Source organism: Phalacrocorax carbo, chromosome 13, assembly GCF_963921805.1.
Source record: "Phalacrocorax carbo chromosome 13, bPhaCar2.1, whole genome shotgun sequence".
Taxonomy (NCBI): domain Eukaryota; kingdom Metazoa; phylum Chordata; class Aves; order Suliformes; family Phalacrocoracidae; genus Phalacrocorax; species Phalacrocorax carbo.
The window spans coordinates 16,314,617-16,338,310 of NC_087525.1; the positions used below are offsets into that span (position 1 = coordinate 16,314,617).

General features: G+C 38.5%; 1 protein-coding gene across 16 annotated transcripts in view; it reads left to right on the plus strand.

The window, feature by feature from the left end:
• Positions 1 to 23,694, plus strand: part of KCNMA1 (potassium calcium-activated channel subfamily M alpha 1) — a 510,436-nt gene that overhangs the window by 374,939 nt on the left and 111,803 nt on the right. For 8 of the 16 annotated variants that reach the window (XM_064464921.1, XM_064464922.1, XM_064464924.1 and 5 more), the window contains 4 exons: positions 3,306 to 3,415; positions 10,299 to 10,367; positions 14,621 to 14,632; positions 23,433 to 23,519. In XM_064464921.1, coding sequence (XP_064320991.1) covers positions 3,306 to 3,415; positions 10,299 to 10,367; positions 14,621 to 14,632; positions 23,433 to 23,519 — 278 coding nt within the window. The remainder of the gene's footprint in view (positions 1 to 3,305; positions 3,416 to 10,298; positions 10,368 to 14,620; positions 14,633 to 23,432; positions 23,520 to 23,694) is intronic. The other 8 variants (XM_064464926.1, XM_064464920.1, XM_064464925.1 and 5 more) reach the window with 1 other exon arrangement.

The window sequence follows — 23,694 nt, forward strand, 5'->3', positions numbered from 1 at the left end:
TAACATCAGTTAATTTGTCTCCTGCTTGTTTCTTTCAGAGAATCAGATTTGATTTTCTCTCTTGCAAAACCTGGGGAAGAGGTAGAGTCGAGGGCTGAGACCTGGGGAACCGCAGGCGGGGGAGGCGGGGGTGAAGAGATGGAAAAAAAAAAGGAGCAGGAGGAGGCACATCACTGCGTTTCTGTAGGATTCTTATTTAATGAGGTTTTGTGAGCTTCATGGTTTGGAACTGGAGTGAGAATGTGGAGTACAGAACTATAATTTAAAACTTTTAGAAAATATTAAGTGTTTAATAAAAATGTATATGAAGGAAGAAGAAAAACCTCTTCTAGACTCTTGGGGAATGAATGGAACTCCGTACCCATTATAGCTTTTGTTTTTATAATGTAGTTTACTTTTACAGCTTGGGCTCGTATAATTTTATTTCCTAAAGCATATAAGATTTTAAAAGTTCCTAAAGATTTAATTTGAAATAAAAAAATGTCAATTACTTAGCTGAAAATTTTTGTTAAACACTTAACGTTTTAATCTGATTATACCTTGATTAGAAGCATAATTTAGAGTAGAATAATAATAAGTGCAACTAATGAAACAACAATATAAACAAACCGGTTCAAGGAAAAGTAGAATTAATATCCAGAAGAAAGTCTTGAACGGTATCTCTGTAGGCATGAGTTCATCTCTAAATTTAAGAGGCAGAAAGCCAGTTGCTGGATACATTATAAATATATAGAGGATGTTGTTGGTCACAGACCTGAACTGTCTGGTGATTACAGTATGTGCTTTAATTTTTCCTATCTTAAATTGTTATCCTTTTTTGAATTTACATGGTGAGGTTTCCTTTAAGCCCCATGTGTTATGCAAGAACCTCTTGCTTTAATGCTGTTTCAAAACAGCTGTAGTTTGACACAACAGACAGAGATAAATTGATGCTTAAAGATGCTTTTCTCAATGTGATGTATTGCTCTACAGCTGAAAAATTAATTTGGACGCCTTTACCCAAGTCACTTACATCCTTAATATCTTTTCTTGAATACTGACAGACATGTACACTTATATTGCTGTTTGGAAACAAACCCCACACTCCTCCTAACATACCATAGTGCTTTTACCATAAAGAATATACAGGGTGTGTTTTGCTGCCCTAAGGCATTTCAAACCATTAAAATAATTGACTGGATGTTATCCAAGGCATTTGACGTAGCGGGTAATAATGTTGCTGCACAAACTTTTAAAGCAGCAATAAGTTCTTAATCTTACTGGACTGAATTCTTTGATAAGAATTTCTGAAATGCTGAGAGTTCTGTATGTAATGGGGAGAAGAAAACCTGGCTCTTGCTTAGGTGGTGGCCGTTGCACTGGCTCTGGGACCTGTTGTGACTTTAGGCAAGCAAGATCTGCAGTGTAGATTAAAGCACTTGAGCTTTACCTGCCGTAATTTATGAGGGTGGGTGTTGCTGAAGCGTCCCGTGTGCCGCTTGGTTGCGCCTGGCTGCAGCTCTGTTTCCTGCAGGGTTGGTATCGTCGTCTCTTCACACGGTGCAGATGGAGCTTCGGGAGAAGCTGGGGATATCAGAGAAAGGCATATTGTGGAATGTTTAGGAGATATATAGTTATCCAAGTCCTCCTCAAATCAGTGGGGATTTGGTACTTCGACCTCTCAGGTAGCTTTGCAAACCTCTAGCAATAATTTCTGAAAAAAAAATATTTTCTTATTACGGCCTTCACATCTAAACTCAATCCTGTCTCACCTTCTGCTCTGTAAGATGAAGACCATAATGGCGCTACCTAAACAGTGGTACTCGGAGTTTATTTTTTTACAAACAATAATATATGGCCCTTAGACATGAACCACATTACAAGATTAATATTTCCATGATCTCGTGTGCCTTAAGAAAATAAAAATCTCTGATCTCTCAATCTCTCTTTTTTTACTTGTTTCCTATTTACTATCTAGTCAGATAGACTCTGGTTAATAAAAAGCGTTAACGTAAAATGTAAAAGAAGAAATACATAAAATTATTTTTGCTTGTCTGATGTAAATGGTGTATTTCTGGCTGATATTAGATATATTATCATACATATATTTTTGGTGCTGTGTATAATTCTTGCTAATATGAATTCCTCTGGTCACACAATTTGTATACACGATTAGTGAATAAAGCCAAAGAGATAATTACACCTGGGAATGTCCCCCATGAATGGTTGTTTTAGTGTGGTGTAATAAACAGGGAGGCAACTGGCTGATGTGAAGCCTCAGATACTTCGGGCTCCGTGTTTGTGGTGGTTTCCCTAGTTTGCCTAGGAAGGTCCCGCTGGGAGCGACGGTCACATCTCAGGCTTTGGATGAGGGCACAAATTACGGCGTAGAGAACTGGGATTTCACCAGTGACCAGCTTCAGCGTACGCTGTATTTCCAGTCATATCAGCTAGGTTTGTGTTTGCTCTTCTGACTTACAGTGCCATTCCCGCGGCTGGATGCTAAGTACTCAATGCAGTTACCTGAATATGGGTGTTTGATGCTAATTGAAACACCTTATAGAGTGTCTGAGGTGTAAGCGTTATAGATGTGACGCGGCACCCTCGGATGCCAGGGCAGCAGCCGGAGGCTAGGCGGGATTGCACGTGCCTCTCAAATATCACTGGAAACATCCGCTTAGGCAAATATATTGAGCCTTTGGTGGTAGTTCTGTAGCATCTCTGACTTGCTTTCCTTCGTTACCTTCAACAGTGAAAGACCTCTGAATTTAGCAGTGAGAGTTTCCTTCAGTTGTTGTCCTAAAGCACTGATGGACCATTGAAGAAATTGTTTCAATATCTGTTTCTCATATTTCCTTGTTAGTTATAGATGCAGAGAAGAAAAAAAAAAAATTGTAATTCTAAATGCTGAGTTTTGAGTGCTGATCAACTTCTAAGCAAGGTGAACATTGAAACGTTGTCAGAGAGACCCAGATAACAATATAACGCGACCATTTCACTAGAGAATTTTCAGAAAGAGAAAATAGAGATTTTTTTTTTTTTCCCTCAAGCTCTCTACAACCTTATTTCACCTCAAGCTGAATGTGCTTGCCAAGAATGGAGTGCACTGTTTTTACACAGGCTGCTTGATTTACTGACTACATGGACTGGTGGGGGTTTTTTTTGCATTCCAGGAAATCCTGTAAAAAATAGCAATATTAACTGCCATAACTGGCTACTGACTTATTTGTTAAAATCTGATTCATGTTTAAGCACTTGTTTGTGAATTTTAAAGAAAGTTTTTTTTCGTTTACTCAGAGCTCTGCATCTGTGTTTCTTTGTTTTAGATTGAGGAGGATACGTGGCAGAAATACTACCTGGAAGGAGTTGCAAATGAAATGTATACAGAATATCTGTCCAGTGCCTTTGTGGGTTTGTCCTTCCCTGCAGTTTGTGAGTAAGTAGAAATACATATGAATATACAAAAGTATTTGCCTTCTCTCCAGTGAAATCTGAGGTTTCTGCAGGAGACCTTTTCACTCTGCTGCAGTCCTAATGTTGCTACATCAGATGGGATCCAATAAAATAAACATTAAAGCAATCACTGCATGGAAGTATTCCAAACACTGTAATGCCTGTTTTCAGAAGAGATTTGGAAATTAAGTGATGGTAAATAAAAGCATAGATGTTTTCAGGGTTGAACAAATTCATCAGCAATCCATTTAAATTGAGTTCTTTTACTCCTAAGTGCTGCCCTATTGTTTCTTCTAATGATTCCCATTCTTTGAATAGTGGTTGTTGGTGTCACCGTCCTGGCTTATGTCCCATTCCAGGGAAACTAGTCATTAACTGAAACAGATGTCACAGAGGCGTACAATCAGTGTGGCACCCAGAGCCCTGTGGAACTGGTTGCAAACCACTTTTAACAAGTGAAATATGTCAGAAAAAATATGTTTGTTCTCTAATGAGAAAGGAGGATTTGAAACATATAGTATATAACCATAGCATAAGCCATGCTACAACTTTATTTCTAGAGACTGAAAAGCCCTATATTTGTCCTAGAATGACTCTATGAATGAGAGATTTGTATGCACAAGGTTTCTGTGATAAATAGTGTTGCCACAAACATAGAATCACAGAATCATTAAGGTTGGAAAAGACCTCTAGGAACATCACATCCAACCATCTACGCCACACCCCCAGGCCTCCTAAACCATGCCTTGAAGTGCCACGGCTACACGTTGTTTGGGCACCCCCAGGGACGGTGACTCCCCCACCTCTCTGGGCAGCCTGTGCCAGGGCCTGACCGCTCTTTGAATAAAGACGTTTTCCCTCATACCCAGTCTAAGCCTCCCCTGGCGCAGCTTGAGGCCGTTTCCGCTCGTTCTATCGCTAGTGACGTGGGAGAAGAGACGTGGTCAGGATAGTTTAGCAGAGCCATATTCCGCCTTGTGTTGGCATCGTTCTTCGTTACAGCCGTACCAGAAGGTCACAACAGACTGTGGAGAGCTTTTGCTAGGCACTGCTCAAATGCCTAAACAGAAACAGACCCTACTCAGAAGAGTTTGATGTCTGATTAGATAACATAGAAAAGCTTCTGCAGACTCCATTCTTAGAGGAGGAAAGAGTGGAAGACGTAAGATTTCGTCTCTTATGTAAAGGAGAATGATTTTGCTTCAAATCCTGTCACTTATCCCACCTTTTCAAATTTTTACAGTAGTGTAAACGTAGGTTAAGGCATAAGAACGAGGGCAAAACAACTGTTAAACAAATGTTATCCATCTAAAAATCTGTGTTTTTTCTGGGATGTAGCCGTGACAGAGCCCAGTCTTCAACTTGCTAATAAAACGAAGGCGCTCACAATCCAACCCTCCGCTGCGATAACCAGACTGTTACTAGATTATTGAGGGAAAACGTTTATTACTGTAAGCGCAAAACTTTGCCTGGATATCTTGATGTGGAAAGTCTCATAACGTGCTCTAGAAATCTGTGTTATATTCAGAATGAATGGTAATTTGTGCTGCTTACACTAACTCCAACCATGAAAACTCGATCTCCACACCAAACTGTTGTCACACATAGGTGAGGGTCTGTACGAGTTCTTAAAAACGTGTGACTGAGGCTGTTTGACATGAAGCTGACATTCATTTAACTGTGCTGGTAGAGCTGAGATAAAATAATCAATAAAGAAAGGGCGTTTATTGAGATTTAGAAACATGTAAACTTTAGAGCTCTCCTCAAGCATTTGATTATCTGGAGGCTTAATTAACTGTATTTCCTAGTTTCAATTAAAGAAAAAGACTTATCTCAAATTCTCCAGCAGTTTAATAACTCTATTAAATTCAGGTTAATTAAAGCACATTGAAAATTAAAATGTGGTGTTACATATTAATGAGCTAGGTGCACAGGTATTGCCGTTACCCTAAGACCCTTCGGTAGAGCTCTTAGAGGAACAATATCCTTACTTAGTTTTCTTATTCCAGCACGATCAGCTTTAGTGGGAGCCAGGAAGGACAGTGGACTGGGAGTTTTGTTTAGCAGGATAAGAGTGGACAAAAGTAATGAAGGATAAATATTTTTTAAACCCTTCAGCCGAGTTTTTCAGCCCTGTTTTGCAGTGGGATGTATTCCACCACACTCCACAGCAATTCCATTGCATTTCAAACCAGGAACCATCTCGTAAACCAACGTAATATTTGATGTGGGAAATACGGAGAAAAATCAATGTAGTGTTCTACATTGTACAGTGTATTGGCATTTCTTACATTCGGTGTTTTCATAACAGACTGACAGGTCATCAACCACAAACTGTTAAATATTCAGCTCACATTCTCGCTACCGTCCGAGTGATGGTGGCGGTATCCGCTACCGTGAGCAGCCAATCTATCTGCTCACCTGCTCTTGGTCTTATCAGCAGCCACTGACTGCAACTGGTACAAATAATTAATTGGTATGAAATGCTTCTGCGTGTGTATGTGTGTATATAGAGAGAGTAATGCATGTCACTGAGTGATGTATGTCATATTATGTCGTGAGTTGCCCTAAGTCACACTCTACACACTTATATTGTTTGTATAATGACTCATGAACTCACTAGAAGAGCCTGGTCTTTGTCGAGATTCACCCGTATTCGCTATATGTTTTTGTATATTAAGATATGTTTTTATATATTAAGATATTATATATCTTAATATATATTTGGTATTCTCTCTTGCCTCTGGATGTCTACTTTTCCCACTACCATTATCCTAGCAGAGTTCTTGTCTTGGAGGTCTTTTTCCACTGTGCTAGATTTAAAGAGTACTTTTGCCTTTTTTGATTGATTTATGCAAACCCTGGCTCACTTCAGTGTTCTTAAAATTATTTTAACTTACGGTAATTGTTTACAACCCAATCTCACAGAATTTAATAGATGGGTTTTCCTTTTGGTCTTTGGATGACCTCATAGGATCTTGGTCTCCTATGGAAAACACAAAAGGCGTTGTCCACAGTCACACATGAGTGATATTCAGCAAAATTCTTGCTAAAAACTTTGTTAGGACCATAGTATAAGTGGTTAAAAGACCCATACCAAATGCTCGGCAGCTTCATGTGACAGGGCTGATAGCTTTTTAATTTCTTTTTCTCACTTTTAAACTTTTTTAATAATTCTGTGAAATTCTACTACTGGAGTATTTCCTTATATTTTTCCCTTGCCTGAGCAACACACAAGTGCTCAGCATCTGGAAGAACCTAGCTGTAGGGTGAAAGCAGAAGGCGCCCATGCTTTTGCCAGTTTCATGTGATTGGAAATTAGTTGAGCCTGACATTAACGAGCCTTTGAAAGGGATATTTGGGTTATTAAATATATATTATGATACAAACATCATCGACTGCACGCATTTTAGATGCTGCTGCTCCATTAAAGTATTTGATATTCCGATACTTTCCACTCCTAAGGAACACAGCGTGCCAGCAAGTACCAAAGAAAGTGCCAGTTGCCAATTTGTCATCTTTTCAAGCTATTTCTTATGCACAAATAATATATTTATGAAAGAATTCTGATACCACAACTAATTTGCTCAGCTGAAGATGCTACTGTAAGATTCTGCTTTTTTATCAGGGTTCGTATTTTTCCATCTATTTTTCATTAGGTGAACAGGAATGTGATTTATCCTATATCAAAATACTTTTGTTAACTGCAGCTGAACCAAGATATGGAAGTAGATTGAAAGTACTTTTCCCTTCCTGAGGAAAGTACCTATTCCTTTGTCAAACTAATTCAGCAAAAAATGTTATAACTGACCCTGAGGAAAAAGCCTGAATGATTTACGGTGTACAAGATTTCAATCAAAAATCTGTTTGAAGAGAAAAAACTTCCTTCCAGTAGATTTTCTAATTAAAATCCTTTTTTTTTAATGCTTGGTACAAAATTGAATGATTTAGAACTAAGCAAGGTTTTCTATTCATGTTTTGCTGCTCATGAAGGAGAACAATAATTTCTTTAAATTCTAAATATCCCGGTACTTTCACATGGAAATAGTACAGCTGGTATCTATGGTTAATTTATGCCAATGATAGTCTTACCAGTAAAGAAGGAAGATTTAATGTCGAAAACAATTTATTTCTCCCCAGGTAGATAGAAACAGTCAGATTCAAATTCTTAAGAGCTTTTGTTCGTGGCCATCTGTGTTCATCAGTAGTTAGCAGACGATGCTGACAGTTGAAAATAAAATAGAAATTAATGCCTCATGTACTGTCATTGACACTTTTTGTGGACTTCTACATAATAATTTGAGATAAAAAGCGTTCTAACTTCTTATTACAAGGTTCTTTATGTATCTGGGGGAAAAAGCAGGTATAAGAGCTTTGCTTCTTGTTTTAACCACGTCAAACTGCATTTGCACAGCACAGTTAAATGGCGAGGCTTACTAATCCGAATGTTTAATTGCATGGCCCGAGTGCATCTAAACCTGTTTATTTTACCACTTAAATATTTTTAGTAAATCTGTAGGTAAGAATGAGATACTGATGCCAGATATTAGGGTAGCATTGCGCTCATCTCTTTATGTTGCGTTTATTGTTTTATTTTCTTTTTAGGAAGATAGATAGAGAGATAGATTATCAAATACTAGAAAACCAAGGAAGAGAAGTTAAGTGTGTTTCCTAAGGAATGTAGGCAGTCAAAATGAAAAAATAAGATTTAGAACTCTTGACATTCACTGCTCATGAACTTTTATTTTATGATGTCATCTTTTTAAAACAGATACGTAAAAGTCTTAATACAACATACAGGGTACTCTAGTGTTAACGTGTTTGCAAATCGATTATTTTATTTTATTCTTTTTTTTTTACCGAAGCTGATAGTCAGGCTTTATTAACCTGTTAATATTGTGGGAGGTGATAGGCTAATCAAGAATTCAGTAACTATCAGGATTTTGTTTGCCCATTTCTGACCTTGGCTGGAGTTCTGGGGGTAGGATAAGAGTTTCAATCAGTTTTGAGAAAACCTTAAATGAAGCTTGCCCCTATCCGTCTTTCTGTGTTAACTTCCCAATACTGAGAGATCACCCGGCTCCCCATCATGGTTTAGCCCCAGTTGGGAGCCAGGCCCCGCGCAGCCGCTCGCTCACGGCCCCCCGGTGGGAGGGGGGAGGGAATCGGAAGGGTACAAGTGAGAAAGCTCCTGGGCTGAGATAAAGCCAGTCTAACAGGTAAAGCAGAAGCCGCGCACACGAGCACAGCAAACCGAGGAATCCCTTCCCCCTCCCCACGGGCAGGGGGGGCTCAGCCATCCCCAGGAGAGCAGGGCTCCGTCACGCCTAACGGTGGCTGGGGATGGCAAACGCCATCCCTCCCAGCGTCCCCCTTCCCCCTTCCTTCCCCCAGCTGTATGTGCTGAGCATGGCGCCGTGTGGTGTGGGACATCCCTGGGGTCAGCTGGGGTCACTGTCCCGGCCGTGTCCCCTCCCAGCCCCTTGTGCCCCCCCAGCCCCTCGCTGGTGGGGTGGGGTGAGGGGCAGGAAAGGCCTTGGCTCTGTGCAAGCCCTGCTCGGCAGGAACTAACACATCCCTGGGTTATCCACACTGATTTCAGCACAAATCCAAACCACAGCCCCGTACTGGCTACTGTGAAGAAAATTAACTCTATCCCAGCCAAAACCAGCACGTTCCCTAGACAAGGAGGCTACAGGGGTACTTGTAAAATCCTTTAAAAGGAAAATTTTTGAAGAAAAAAATATACTCAAGTATTACATTGCAGAACTTAATGCGATGTAAATGCTAGTGTATACATCCGTATGCGATATGCAGCACGTTGCTGCAGCTTTGTCAGAACTACATGCGTGCTTATCGGTAATTATTCCCTTATCCTGAAGAAATAGCGGGAATTAACTGTTCACGGTAATTTCTGAAACTTATTAGAGAAATGGAACATTGCCAGTTCAGCAGTCAATTCCTTGCTTTCTGCTCAGTATGTGACTGATGCAAACTATAGGGAGTATTGCTTAGATTTGCTTAAAAGAAAGTAAACATCCTTAAAATATATGCAAAAATATTAAGAACACTGAAGTAAGGAAGTTTGTAGAGAAGCACTGAGCACTGGAAAAGTTAGCATATGATACAGAAGATGGCAGCCATCTAGCTGAAAGGTGAGCCCTAGAGGAATTTGTGACAGATTCGTAGAACGGGAGGCAGGAGTTGATTTTGCATACATTTCAATGGCAAAGTTAGAAAATGGTTTCTAGTTACTTTACAAAAAAATGCTTGGTTTGTTTATTCCCAGCTAGCCTATTAGCTTGAAGCAAATGGTGTTTTGCTAACTCTCAGTTCTGCAAGTCTACGAATATCAGCCTTGAGTTGTTTTAATAAATAGCTGCTTTTACTGACTTGTACAAATTGCTTCCAGTCATGCAGTTCCTCTGTGACAGCGGTTGGCAAATCCTGACTTAATAATAGCATACTTTCATTTTAGTTCGGTACAGTCATATTTCCTAAGGAATGCAAACTACCATCAACATACGGCTGAATTCCAGCAAAGATTTGAAAAATTTCCTCAAGACGTCCCCAACTATAGCCAAATGCAATTTGATGTTGCGTATCGTGACCTTTGTTGTTATTGCTTAAGTAGACTTAGTAACGAGGTGTTGGTGCTTACATTACTGTTCTCAACTTGGCAGTTTATATTTTTCAGAGAATGTGTGTTCATTATCTTCAAAATAAAATGACTGTAATATGTTCTGTGTATACCTAACTGGTCTTAGCGTAAATTCTCAAAGAAAATACGTACCCTGCAGCCGTCTCCCCGTACGCGGTGTTGGTTGTGAGTAAGGACTGACTCTCGCCCTCTTCTCTTCCTGCAGACTGGTGTTTGCGAAACTAAAGCTCTTAATGATAGCCATAGAATACAAGTCGGAAAAGCGAGAAAGCAGGTATGTCCAACGCCTACAAATGTTGAAGTTCTGGAATGCACCGTCAAGGATTTTGCCCGCTGTTTTTTTTCCCAGAATGAATATAGCTATTCTTATATTTTTGAAACATTTCAGAGTATAATTAGCATGCCATCACATTACACCATTTCACATAGCGCTGACAGGCCTTTATTTCCGCCCTATTCTTCTTCCCTAAAATTAGCTCAAGGCAGAACGTTTAGTAGGAGGTGGGGGGACAGTGACACGTATGTCCCAGCTCCAGAAGTTCTTTCTTTACTTAAGTGCTTCTTTATTTACTTAAACAAAAACATACAATGCTTTTTTTTATAGTCTGTCGGTTTTGTTTGAAGGTCCCGCTTATACTGAAAGTAGAAAAGTGGAAAGCAGGTGTGATATCAAGTCTCATTATGGCTATGTGTATTGTCAAAATAATAATTTCATCTAAATGAATTGGGGAGAACCAACTTAGGATACAGGATGAACAGAAATATTAGGATAAACCTAGTATTTATATGGCATCTGTTTTGGCAAAACTTGCATATCTGAGTAACATCATGAAACTGGAAAACGTTAATTTAGCCTTGAAGTTACCAACTGGCTGACTCCCTTCCTCAGCCAAAAAGAAAAAAAAAAAATCATTATTATTAATACAGATTCACAGACAGGAAAAAAAGTGTTTCTTGCCATTATTTTTTTTCTACAAAAATTCATAAAATTCCAAGTGAACACAGGAGTCAGGCTATCAGCTTGTCCTGCAGGGCTTTACCAACGTCCGGTTTTGTATCACAGAAACGTTATCAATGTGCTCTGCAGCAAGGGGAGGCACCTGCAGTGCAAGTATGACAATGCGGACTCTGAGCTGAGCTTTATTTTCCTCTGTCAAAAGTTATATTCTGTACTACTGTAGTAAAGCTGGAATGATACATATTAGTTCATCTTATTTTTGGCCACTCATTACCCAAAACTTGTGAGGGCAGTTGTTTCTCCTCACAGGAGAACCATTTCCGTCATTCGAGCTCATGCCACAATTTGTGAGGTTTTGAAAGTTTATTTTAGTGTTTATTATTACATGTTGTAATTTTTTCTTTGTGAAAAATATCTCGAAAACTTATGTGGGGCATCTGACATGGAAAACGCAGTGTTACAACTGATCGTAAGAGTATTTCCAGGCCCTGTGGTTGGTTTTGCTTGATTCTTTCCTGTGTTATAAAGTGATATGTGAAGTGGTGTATGTGCTATTGGGTATCATTTTTGTCCACGCTATGCTGATTAAGAAATCCTTTTTATTTTTTTTAATATCAGATTTTAAAAAAAAATGTTTCTAGCTCCCAGGGGCTCTAAAAATAATTTTCCATTGAATGATCTCATTCTGTGTTAGCTAATATAAAGCAAATGATTTATTATTCTTTTGTTTCTAAACAGTTTAATCTTTTTAATCTAGAAAAAAAAAAATGACAGTAACAGTAATGGAGTGATTTACCAGATTTTGTATTTCTAGTATTAGAAAACATTTGGTTTCCGTTGATTCTCCTAAGAATTATTGCCCAACTTTAGGTTGTCATTACTCCAGTTGTCATTTACTGACATGAGTGCTAATATTAAAGTATTTTTCAGTAATAACAGATAATTCATGGCTTCCATATCATTCTTTGCACTAACTTCAGTGGGAGTTGGATTGAGTTCTTAATCACAAGGTGGTGCAGAGGATCCCACAAAAAGTAGCACACTGTCATGCAATCACATATTCCTGCTTACTTAAAGCCTTGCAGGTAACAGCTGACAATTAATTAATGTGGTAGGAAAAAAAAGAGCCTAAAAATTGCAGGAAACAGTACTAACACAGGGATGTTAACAGCTGGTTTTTGTGAATACATATGTAACGAGGAGAGCATGTAAGCTAGATATTCACATTTTCTTACAACCCGGATCACAGGAATATCTGCTGACTTTATTAATCAGTGATAATTTTATAGTCACTGTTTGGTGAAACACAGAGCTACCTACAGCGTATCTTTACTGTTCTACCCCTTCCTGTGCTCTTCAACCCAAATACTATAAGTACATATTTGTGGGTTTCTGAGCTGGAGCCTTTTAGTCTAACCGGAAAGGTAATGGAACAAAGCTTCAGTTTCTCACTTCTTAGCTATACTTGCATTATTTCCTTGCATCTAATCAAATGAAATGACAGGGAATGAAGATAAAAATTAGAATAACATGGCTTACAAGTGCAAGCTGCCTTTGAATAAGATAAATTTTTTGTTTATCCAATTGTGGATCCATATGGATTATGGATCCAATTATCAACCAGTTATGTTGGTTGATGTTGCCTTTGGAAATATTTTATTCTACTTCATATTTAAGTTCTTCATTGGTAATTCTTCATAAAGCTGAAGGGGGAGCTGGTTATGGTACCCTTTCAGCTTCCCCTCTTTCTGAGAGTGACCAACAGTAGATAGGTGCCAATTTATTTTTATGATTTTAATTTAGATTCTATTTCGTAAAACTATTGAGAGGTTTTACATCACTTACAATTTACAGCAACAATGATAAATATAAATAACAATTTAGAATATCATGGAGGTGGCACCTTGTTATTAAGAGCTAGCGTTTCCTGCCAGAGCTGAGACAGGTCTAGGACCAGGATTTTCAGGAGCAGAGGAAATTTTCAAAGGCTTCTTTCTGCCGAAGAGATGAGAAGATCTTATCCCACCATTTTCATTTTGTTACTATTCGTAACAGAATAGCTATATAAGTAAATTAGAGATCTGATTTTTTTACTTACACAGGGAGCTTCCTTTTTTTAGTTTCCTCTGCCTTCATCACTTTGCACTCGGAGCGAAAGCAAGGCAAAGTGACTTCAGCAGTGTGTGCAGCTCTCACAAGTGGTCATGTGAGGGCATTCCAGATTTCCTAATCCCCCCTCTAAATTTTCACCTCAGTGTTAAGGATAAATCCTAGCACCATTGTAAGTCAATGGCAGAATTTCCATTGGCTTTGTTAATATCTTCGTTACATGGAGACCGGCATAAATACTCACTTACCTACCCACTTGTTTTTTCCCAGGCAGTCTCCTAGATGCCACTTTTCTAAAGCTTTCTGATTTACAGCCAAATTCTGTTAACTCTGCCACGGGGAATTTGAGATCAATAGTAATTATAAATCATCAGAACTCTATCCAAGCTAATATTAATGCACCAGTTAGCAGCAGCTGAGCTTCCTGCTTGCAATGGCATTTTTTTCTCTTTTTCCTGACTCCTAATAAGGCTGCACAAAACAGTAAGCACACCTTGATAAAAAGTTTTGACAGTATCAGACTGTTAATTACAAACAATTTTTGTTTTTACAACATTTCATTAAAGGCAGAATTTAAATTTTTTCAGGCCTAAGTATAGGTAATAAGTCATAGATATGATAAATACAGACTCATTTTCAGATAATGGGTAAAGTGTCTATCGTACGTTTACCTTTTTAGGCAACTGTTTCTCATCAACGTATCTTAAAGATTAATTAAAATAGCCATTGTTAGAATTTTTTTTTAGCTTTACATTTATATATTTAATAATGTTTAAATTACTGCTCAGTTATCAAAGAAACCTCTGAGTTTATAAAATGTGAACGACTATAGTGGGTTTCTGACGAGCTACTAAGGTCTGTGCTCTACTAGTTCCAGGTCATAATATGAGTTGGCCATTCCTTCATCTCTAGTAGCATCTGGGGATATTATAATCAGTTTTTAAGAGCAGGAATCTCTTAAATAAGTTTTTGTGTCTGTGGTGTAAACCAAATGTTTCAGCTTAGAAAATGGTCTTTCTTACTTCATTTGTGTAGAGGTTTTTTTTTCTTCTCAGAAAAAATGCTCACGGAACATGGAGAACATCAACCCAAAAATGTCCCAGCAGAGCTTGCTGAATAGAGAGCAAACAATATCAGTTCAAAATGCAGACATTCAAACTCCTCATCTAAAATCCCTTCTAGAGATATTTTTGCCTTCCTTCCCCCCCCTCCTTTTTTTCTTTTTTCCACAAGAGTAAGCAAGAAGGAAAGCCTAACCAGGATTCTTCCCTCCCGCACCCCATGTTTATGCCTCTTGTTAAATTTTCTCTTTGTCTGTCCATATATTTGTTCTCATTCTCAGCAGAAAAACCTTTGAGCCTTGAAGACTTTTAAATAAAGGGTTTTTTTGCTTTTGCTTTGGTGTCAGTTGATTTCTTATCAAAGTGTTTGATTTGCAATTTTTTTCTTGTCGTTTGCAGAAGCCGAAAGCGGTATGCCCTCTTCGTTACCTTTCCTTCCAACCTCAATCCTACCTCCACTCCTCCTAACTTCAGGACTAATTCCTTGCCAAGAACACAGGAAGATAACATCTTTGTCTATCTTTCTCTGTATATACACACACATATATACATATATATATTCATCTGTCTATGTGTGTGTATATATATATATCTGTGTGTATATTTATATATGAGCCCCCAATCTCAAAGAGGAGAGAAACTAGCAGTTTGCCTCTCCATCGGTTCTTGTGACTCACGCACTAACTTCTTTGCAGGAAGTACAAAATAAAAGAGTATAACTTTTATAAGTTTTTTAGAATTCCCCCCCCCCCGCCTTGTGGAGTCATTTGTGTATCAGATTGTTGCATCTGAAAAGCAGGCTTTACTGTTAACATCTCCCCTCCTCTTTTTTTCATTTGTACTGTATCGTGACAATGTATATTTTGTCTTTACCAGCCCTTGTGCTGCCATATTGTCTCCATATTCACACCTTCATCGATGTCCTTCTTCCCCCAGAGTCTTCCTTCAAAACACGTCTTCCAATAGTGTAGTTCATGTTCTCTTGTAGTCTCACCTTCCATTGACAACAACCAAATACCTGATTCTTTGCATTGCTGGTCCTGTTTTGAGCCCAGTTGTTCATAATACAGTACTCATTAAAGCTCTTGTGCTGCTCCAGTGAAAGTGCCATGGATAGTTCGTACTCTGTCACATTCATTTTAATGACATTTATTAAACTCATTTATGAAGATGTTACCAAATGAATTCGTTTCTCAGTTTTGGTTTTACTTTGAGATGGCATGTTTTGCATTTTCTTTTGGCATACCATGCTGTGAGCCCTCCTCTAGTCTACATTCTGTCTTGCTGCTCTTGGTTTGGATGAAGTAAACAAGGCATGCCCTTCCATATCCTCTCCTCGCCTGATCTCTCTTCCCCCTCCCAGCTTTGTTTTTCTAATGGCTTATAGCAGTCTGTCTGACTGTCAGTGGTGCTCTTCGGAGACCCATTCTCATTGTCCAGACATTTCAATTTCCTCCTTCATCATACTCTCCAACCTTTACTTTCCACGTCTGTTCTGTTGCGTGTGTTGTCTGTGTTATATTTATTTAATTTTTAGTCTTATTCCTCTGTGGTTTCTGAGTAGATGTGTGAAAAGAGAGGTGGCTTCCTGTCAGTTTGGCATTATTGATATGATCCAACTGCAGAGAAGTTACTGCAACACTTAGCATCTTCAAGGATCTGCAGTTGTTGCACCTCTACTCGCTTCTTGCTTTTAAGTATATATTATCTTGTGGTGAAGGCATGTTGACGCTGGCATGATGAGCAATATGAAGAAGTGTTGTACCAAGTGAAGTTGCTTGCTCCCAGAATAAAATATATTGTGCTGCTTCATTGTACTGATAACCAATCGCTTCTGGAACCAGAAGGAATAATTTGATTGTTTCAAAGTGTATTGACTTCACCAGCACTGTTGAACTAGTTTGGACTGTGCCCCAATAAAACACCTTATGCACATCCTGTAGACCATGACTTAGTAGTTGCTGTTGTAAAGAACTTAACTCCTGGGAGCAACCTTTTATATGCTTGTAGTAATTAAGCTTTAATATACGGTAGCATGTAATGTGCACTGTGTCTTTTGCCTTGTACTTTTTTTAGTGTCTTACTGGATTTTTCTGTGTAGAGCAATATGGATCTGAATTAATGTCAATGATAGAGCCCAGAAGAAAGAAGCAATACTCAGGAGTTACAGTGAGTGTGAAGCTGGTACGCACGCAACTCCCGCTGCGGGATTTGTGCGCCTACCCTCACACTCCGCTCCAAAACGTACCCTGAAACAAAAAAGACTGTCTCAAACTAATTTTGTAATTCTAATCCTACAGTTGTGTGAATGACACGGCACATTTTAAAAGGCTGTTATGCTACTAGTTGTGCATTTCATCTGGGCATGGCACGAAACAATCACGAATAATAGCTGGTTTTATTTAAAAATGTGGTAGCTATAGTAGGTAATACCACATAGTCTTGTTTTAGATAATGTGTTAGTAGTACTTAATATTCTATCTTCCTAATTACTAGATGATAGTGCTACCGTTTTAGTTGCATGGGGAATGGTACAGTACATCTACCACAAGGTCCAAAGCAGAGTTGTTACAGCTTTTGTCATTCGTTCAGGCAAAATTTTGACGTTGTGTTTCATTTAATTCAACAATTGATTTTTTTTTTTTTTAGACAAGGATGATGGCAGTTACAAGGGTAGCCATAAATCGGGGTCAAAAAAAAAAAGGGATGTTACTGAATCACCCAAGTTTCCTCGATGCAGGGATGAACTGTTGAAGTGGTCACTGATAATGGGATTCATCACACCTAACTTTATCAGTCTAAACATTAGACGTCTAATGTCCTTTTAGTTATCCAGTCTTAGTCCATGATTGCAAGGGAAGAGAGGGACAGTTCTTGAAAGCAGCTTCCATTCTAAGACAGATGAGATGAACCCCACCTTCAGTGCTGTCTAGAATGTAATCTCAAAAGTAAGAACAGACCATAGTAGTATATAACTGGGTCTGCTGACAAGGAAACGTCTTCAAAGAGCTCTTCCAGTGTCCGTCGCTACTGATTGACCTTATCTATGTCTTCCAGTTTTTACTCTTCATATAGTGTTGCTAAAATGTTGTTAACCTTGCCTGTTTTCTGTGCGGTACTTGCTGGGCATCTCCACGTGCCTTTGTCAGCTCGGCTTCAAGACCTTTACTGCACCTCTTCCATCTTAATAAGATCCCTCCTATTTTCTCAGAGAGGACTGACAGTTATACAAGCCTGAGAGTCATCTACTGTGTAAACGCTATGTCTAGATTAAGAGTTCAGAGTTATGTCCATTGACAGCTCCAGCAGCAATGGAGCCCTACTCAGTTTCAAGCTGTGCTAGGCGAAGTGTGGAGCCATCCCACTTGGCAGGTGGCCCGCCAATAGGTACAGACAGTATAGCGATGGTTTGGACTCTAAAGCTGATTGGTTGTGTTTTCCATGTGGTTCACACAGAAGATAGCTGAATATTATAGAAAGCTACAGGAAATATTTTTCATCTTCTACTGAAATTTGAGTATACTGAAAATTTATTAGAAATAATGTTTTGTATAGTCTTAATAACATGAAAAGATATCAGCCGTCAAACTTACTAATGCTGTTTCAACCCAAGAAATATCATTTGAGTCTAACACGTATGATATATGAGAGCAGGAGACAAATAAACTCACCCAACAGCAGAAATGAGTGAAAAATAAATAGTTGGAGGGAATTAGTCCCGCCCCAAAGTGTCAGTTAACAAATGGTCCTGCAGTTCAAACCTCCAACTGTCGGGTTCTCCATCAAATATCTTTAAGTCCAGTAAAACATGGAAGACCTGCAGTTAGTAACCAAAACCTTAGCTCGCTTTTAATGCTTTAAGAGAAGACATAATGTGGTGTTCTTTATCTAGGCCACAATATTGTTGTGTTGTGCAGCCAATCATCCATGCACTACCTAAAAGGTATTGAGCAGTGCTCATGTTCTGGGTAGTTCCAGGTAAATAAGAATGGATGAGCAGATATTTACATGTGTCTGTGTTTTACAGAAGGTAGCGTGTCTACTTAAACATCAGAAAGTTTTAATCCAGCAAGTGAGTAAATAGATCAAAATTAACACTGTCAGAGTTACTAACATATATCTATTCTTCACTGACATATGAAAAAGTCATCATGCCCTAACTTCTCATTAAACTATCTATGTAAAGAGGTCCATAAGCATTCACCTGCAATTTTTCTGACCACATTTGAATTTGTGGGGATTTTTTTAACCGTGCGCCTCAAATGCGCACTAATTCCCATTTGTGCTTCACCTGCTTATGTTTCAGTCAGTCTGGGAGCTCGGTTTCAGCTATGTTAGGTGCAATTGTTCCTGTTGTTCCTGCTTCTTCCCTGAGCTTGAAGTGTTCAGGGTCAGGTTGGATGGGGCTCTGAGCAGTGCTCTAGAATAGTCTGCTCTATGCTGGAGGGGCTGGAACTAGATGGTCTTTAAAGGTCGCTTCCACCCCGAACCATTGTGTGATTCGTTCTGTGATTCCTGAGAGTGCGTCTGAACTCAGGGGCGATTTCTGTGTTTTCGATGTGTGACATTGTCATTGCTCTGAGATGCATGATCTTGCATCTAGTCACCAGGTGGATCTCCTTTAGCAAATGGACTAACTGTTGCTAGGCGTCAGATAAGCATAAAGCAGAGGTTTCCAAACTGCATATTCTGTTCCACAAGTGGCTCACAAATCATTGTATTGTCACAGAATAATGGAACTGGCTAAGTTCATGCTGGTGAAGTACATAAAATTCCCTTTAAACACATTAAATTATATTTAATTTACATATATTCAGTTGACACGGCTGTAATTGCCGTGTGTTCTAAATGCTCGTGTGTGAAGAGGCGAGCACATCAAAAGGTTTTGTGGGTTTTTTTCAGTGATATGTGACCTCTGTCATGAAAAGTTTTGTACTGAGGAATGTATTTCTGGAACTGGAACTGTTAAGGAAATTAAGACTAAAAGTATTTTGAGCTTGCTATTACTTGATCAGTTTCTGAGGGAACCTAAACTAGAAAAGTTATAAAATTATAAAATTTGATCAAGATCTTAGAAGCTTTTGAAGTATTTGGCATTCCTTGCTTGATTTCCTGAGGTGATTTAGGAGATTAAAAACAAATAAAATTATATTTAATAATAAGAACATATACTTGGAAAAAACAGGGATGTCATTTTCAACACCATTTTTTCCAATGTGTGGCACAGAACATGTATAGCTTAGCTACACATATTCCTGTTAAACATTTTATCCTTTTTTCCCTTTTCCTACGTTTTCCTATATCTGCAAAACTCCCCAGCCTCGGAGATACATAAAAATGAGACATTAGCTGAAGCATTCTCTCTTAAAATTCCGATTTACTTTGCCATGTCCTTATCTTTTCAACTGTGGGGATATATATTTTTATATGAGCTGCTTAAACAGATACACACATCTGTAAATAACTGATGGATGTGTTGTTCTTGGTATGCTCATAAGCCTGTTTTATTTTTCTCTGTCTTCTTTGTTCCCTATATTCTATTCTTTTAATTAAAAACATTTCCCTTGCTGTACATATTAGAGGGAGCACTTAACAAAGCATAACTTTAGCTAATGACACCACAGGTCTCATAATAAATAATTCAATCGTTGCTTTAATAAGCAGCATATTTAATAAATCCATATAGATTCAGTAGAAATCATTAATGATTTTGCTCCGGTTGAATATCAGTGTGAATATAGACCCACAGCTTTATGAGCCTGTGCTGTAACTCTTTGCCAATAACAGTGATGGGGGAAATTAATTTTTATTCCCAACAGAATGTTTTGCTGCTGGGGTCATACTGCAGTAACTGCGACCACGTCTATATTTTGTGGATATAAATACATCGTATTTGTGAAAATAAGTATATGTGAAGGAAGTGTAAGATCTGACAAAGACAAAGTCTAGACACTGACCCATCTGAATTGATTTCATGTGTCTCAGAAAACCTTGAGATACAAAATCATGCTCACAATTCATTACGCCCTAAATGAAGCCAGATACTTCTGACGTAACATTGTGTTCACTGCCTCGTAAAAGAACTGCTTCATTTGCTTATTCCTTTGTCAAAGTTTAAGTTTTGTTTGGGGGAGTGAACGTTTAGGCATCTAGTGGTTACCCTGGCTTGTGGAGTTCAGGTGGTTGAGCTTTTGGTAGGACTTTTTACTGTTTGGGTGTGGTTTATCTATCTCCAAGAATGGGATGAGGGGAAAAAAAAACCCAACAGGTGGGTCTATGTGAAGATGTCTGTTCATCTGGTTTCACTGGAAAGCTGTAATACTGCTGTGATTAAGGGCAAAGGACAAAATAAGGGCAAAAAAGGGTATTTTTCTGACAGAGCAGTACTCATCTGTGCCTAAGAAAAATAGGCAACTGTAACCATATTCCAAGTTTTTGCATATTTTAGAAGGAACGGTAGAGTAGAAATAAATGAGATTAGCACCTTTAGAAGATTTTGAGTTTAACAGCTAAATTCTCAGCACAATGGCAGATTAAAGACTAGCAGACAGGGAAGAGGAGAGATGGAGACTGAAACACGGATGCAGTTCTGGACATGATAGAGAGTTTTGGCAGAAAGACTTTGGAGGATTGGTGCGGGAAGGGTTCTCTCCTGGTTCTTGAGAAGTGCCTTACCCAGGCTTACATAGGCTCGGAGGATTAAAATAGGCCCTTCTCAACTTTTTTCTGTGCAGGTTCTGGTAGAGCGTGTGTCTCAGCGCCCTTAGTAGTGGCCTGTCAGGGCATCTCTGGACCAGTCAGGAACTGCTCAAGTGGCAAAAGTTTGTGCAGGGAATCCAAATTTTCCAACTGGTTTGTGACTTGAGTGACTGGTTTCATATGAAGAAAGTCTTGTGGGCTTGTTTGAAGTATTTTTTTTTCTTGTCTGTTTTATTCCATTTTAAAACATGTGAAATTGTATTTTGAAACTTCATTAGGTAAATGCTTTGGCTGCAAGTGCAACCTTTAAGCCCAATACGCTAACGCAAGAAATACCGGGTGTGAGGTTTAGCTGTGCAGCTGGAATTCGCCCCATTTATCCGCCCGCGTAACGTAGGCGTAATTTACGCCATCGCGCTTCACTCTTTGCAATGCTGCTGAAGCGCGCTGTGGAGGCGAGCCTGCTTCCTCTGGTGGCGGCTCCCGCTTTCTGTAGTTCTCCTCTCCCTTTTGTTGCAAAGCTTGAAACTGGGAACGAAGGAAAAGGAAGGATACCTGGGTAAATGTTTTCTTTGAGATTTAATCTCTGTTCCAGCCTCTGCCAGAGAACATCTGTGAGAGAGTGAGCTAATAATTTAAACGAAACCTCTTACAGATGACTTCTGGTTAAGTGTTTATTATTTTGGGACCAGAGGCTGGGCTTTTGGAAATACTGGGCATTCTTACAGCAGAAGTCCCTAGCAGGTGTATATGGAGCCGTGCAATGCTAAATACTTACAAAAAAATGGCCTGTAGGCATCCCAAATTAATAGCTACTATATCTCATAGTGACTTAATCTCTCATCTGTAAAATGGGGTAATACTATATCTTCATTCTTCTTGTAAAATAAATTATGTATTTGTGAATCTTTTGCATGCTGCAGTGATGAACGCTGTAGAAAAACACATAAGAAAAAATACGATGCTGATTTTAAAGGAAGATAAACTACATGAAGCCATGCCTGGAGTAATGGCAGTAAAACACCACTGCAGGAAGTTGCAGGTTGTGAGAGAAAAGTAGTTTGTGGCTATTAATTTAAGAATTGTATCATAACCTCTTCATAACGGGAGCTGAATTATGGCTGCGTGACCAACCTTTTAATTCTTAACTCATGAGCGCTTTGTTTTGCAGCCCGCATATGCTTTCCGTAAGGCCTTGTGGGCAAGCGTAATCACACAAAACAATGTGCTCATTATAACGCTTTCAGGTATATTTTTCGTCACATTGATTTATTACTAATGTATAGATAATAAATAACATCTTGAATAAGAGATCTGCTGAGGCTTATTTTCCCTCCTAACTATAACATGGAAGATTTTTGGCCTTCAAATTTTAGTAATACATGTCTGTTCAGAGATGTGCTTTATTTTTTTATACATATATGTATATACGCACACACACACTTCCCCAAAATAACTTTTTGCAAAATCCAAAAGCGTTTAAATTGCTGGTAGCCTTTATTTACCGTAAATTCCCTCTGTGTGTCATTACTACATTTTGATTTACAAAGGCTAAGCTTTAATAAAAGACAAAAAAAGGGAGAACTTTTGACAAGCTTTATTAAGTATTAGGAGGTCAAAAGCGTAGCTTTATTACACATTAATTAAACTTACCAGAGAATATATTTACATCTATCTCTGTATGTGCATATTTAGCTTGGTACTTTGCAAATTGCCTTACCTAAAATCCAGTGTTAAATTACCATGAAAATAAAGATAATTCATAGAGCGACATGGAGTACCTCACTTCTTGATAGCAGTTTATCATTTCCTTCGTCAAACTTAGCTGAGGGTATTCTGTCAGTGTGGTTGGGTTATTTTTGTTCTTCCATGCTGCATAGCAGTGTTTTAAAAATCTTCTATTCATTTTATGGTTTTTTCAGCTATCGTGACTGGTTGTCTTGTACCATTCCCCTTGAGTGTATGTGTGTATTTATTATTTTAAACAGTAATAATATATGTCCAGATAGGGGTCCCATTAACATTCTATTTCACTAGAAATTGGCAAAAATTTACATCGAAGGGTTTAGCTTCATAAATGATATTTTTGTGTCGTTAGTGAGTGGTGGTGGCTGGTTCTTCCCTTTTCACCATATTGTGAATTTTTTGCCACTTTGCATGCCAGAGCAAGAAAGTCGCAATGCTCAGCTTCACACATCGTGTTTCTGAGAGGCTTTGTTATTCCCTATAGTCTATATTTAACGCAAAAACATAAGACGACAGACGTAAACACTTAAATGATGCGATTATAGGTGGAGGCATATGGCTGTCTCAAACGTAAGTTTTTGTGTAAAGCATGTGAAACTGTTATTTGATTGGAAATTTCAAGGAAGAACGGCTTAAAATTTCCTTGCGGCCTTTCCTAACTAGTGGGTCCCCTATAACAGAGCCAAATAAAGCTATTTTGGAACATTCAGTTAAAAGTAATTTAAACTTACGGTTTTGTTGTTTTTGTTCTTGTTTCACTGAGCAGTATATTAATCAATCCTGGAAACCATGTCAAGATTCAAGAAGGTACTTTAGGATTCTTCATTGCAAGTGATGCCAAAGAAGTAAAAAGGTAATTAATATATTTTTATTTTTAAATTTAAACATGGTGTATTTAATTTCTGTTTTTTTCTTTACATGTAAACACCTCACCTGGTTTTTGTTGTTATGTGTTTAAAGATTCTCAGGGGAATTGAGTTGGTACGCTAGTGAACCAACCACGTGTGCATGCCATTTTGTTAACTGTA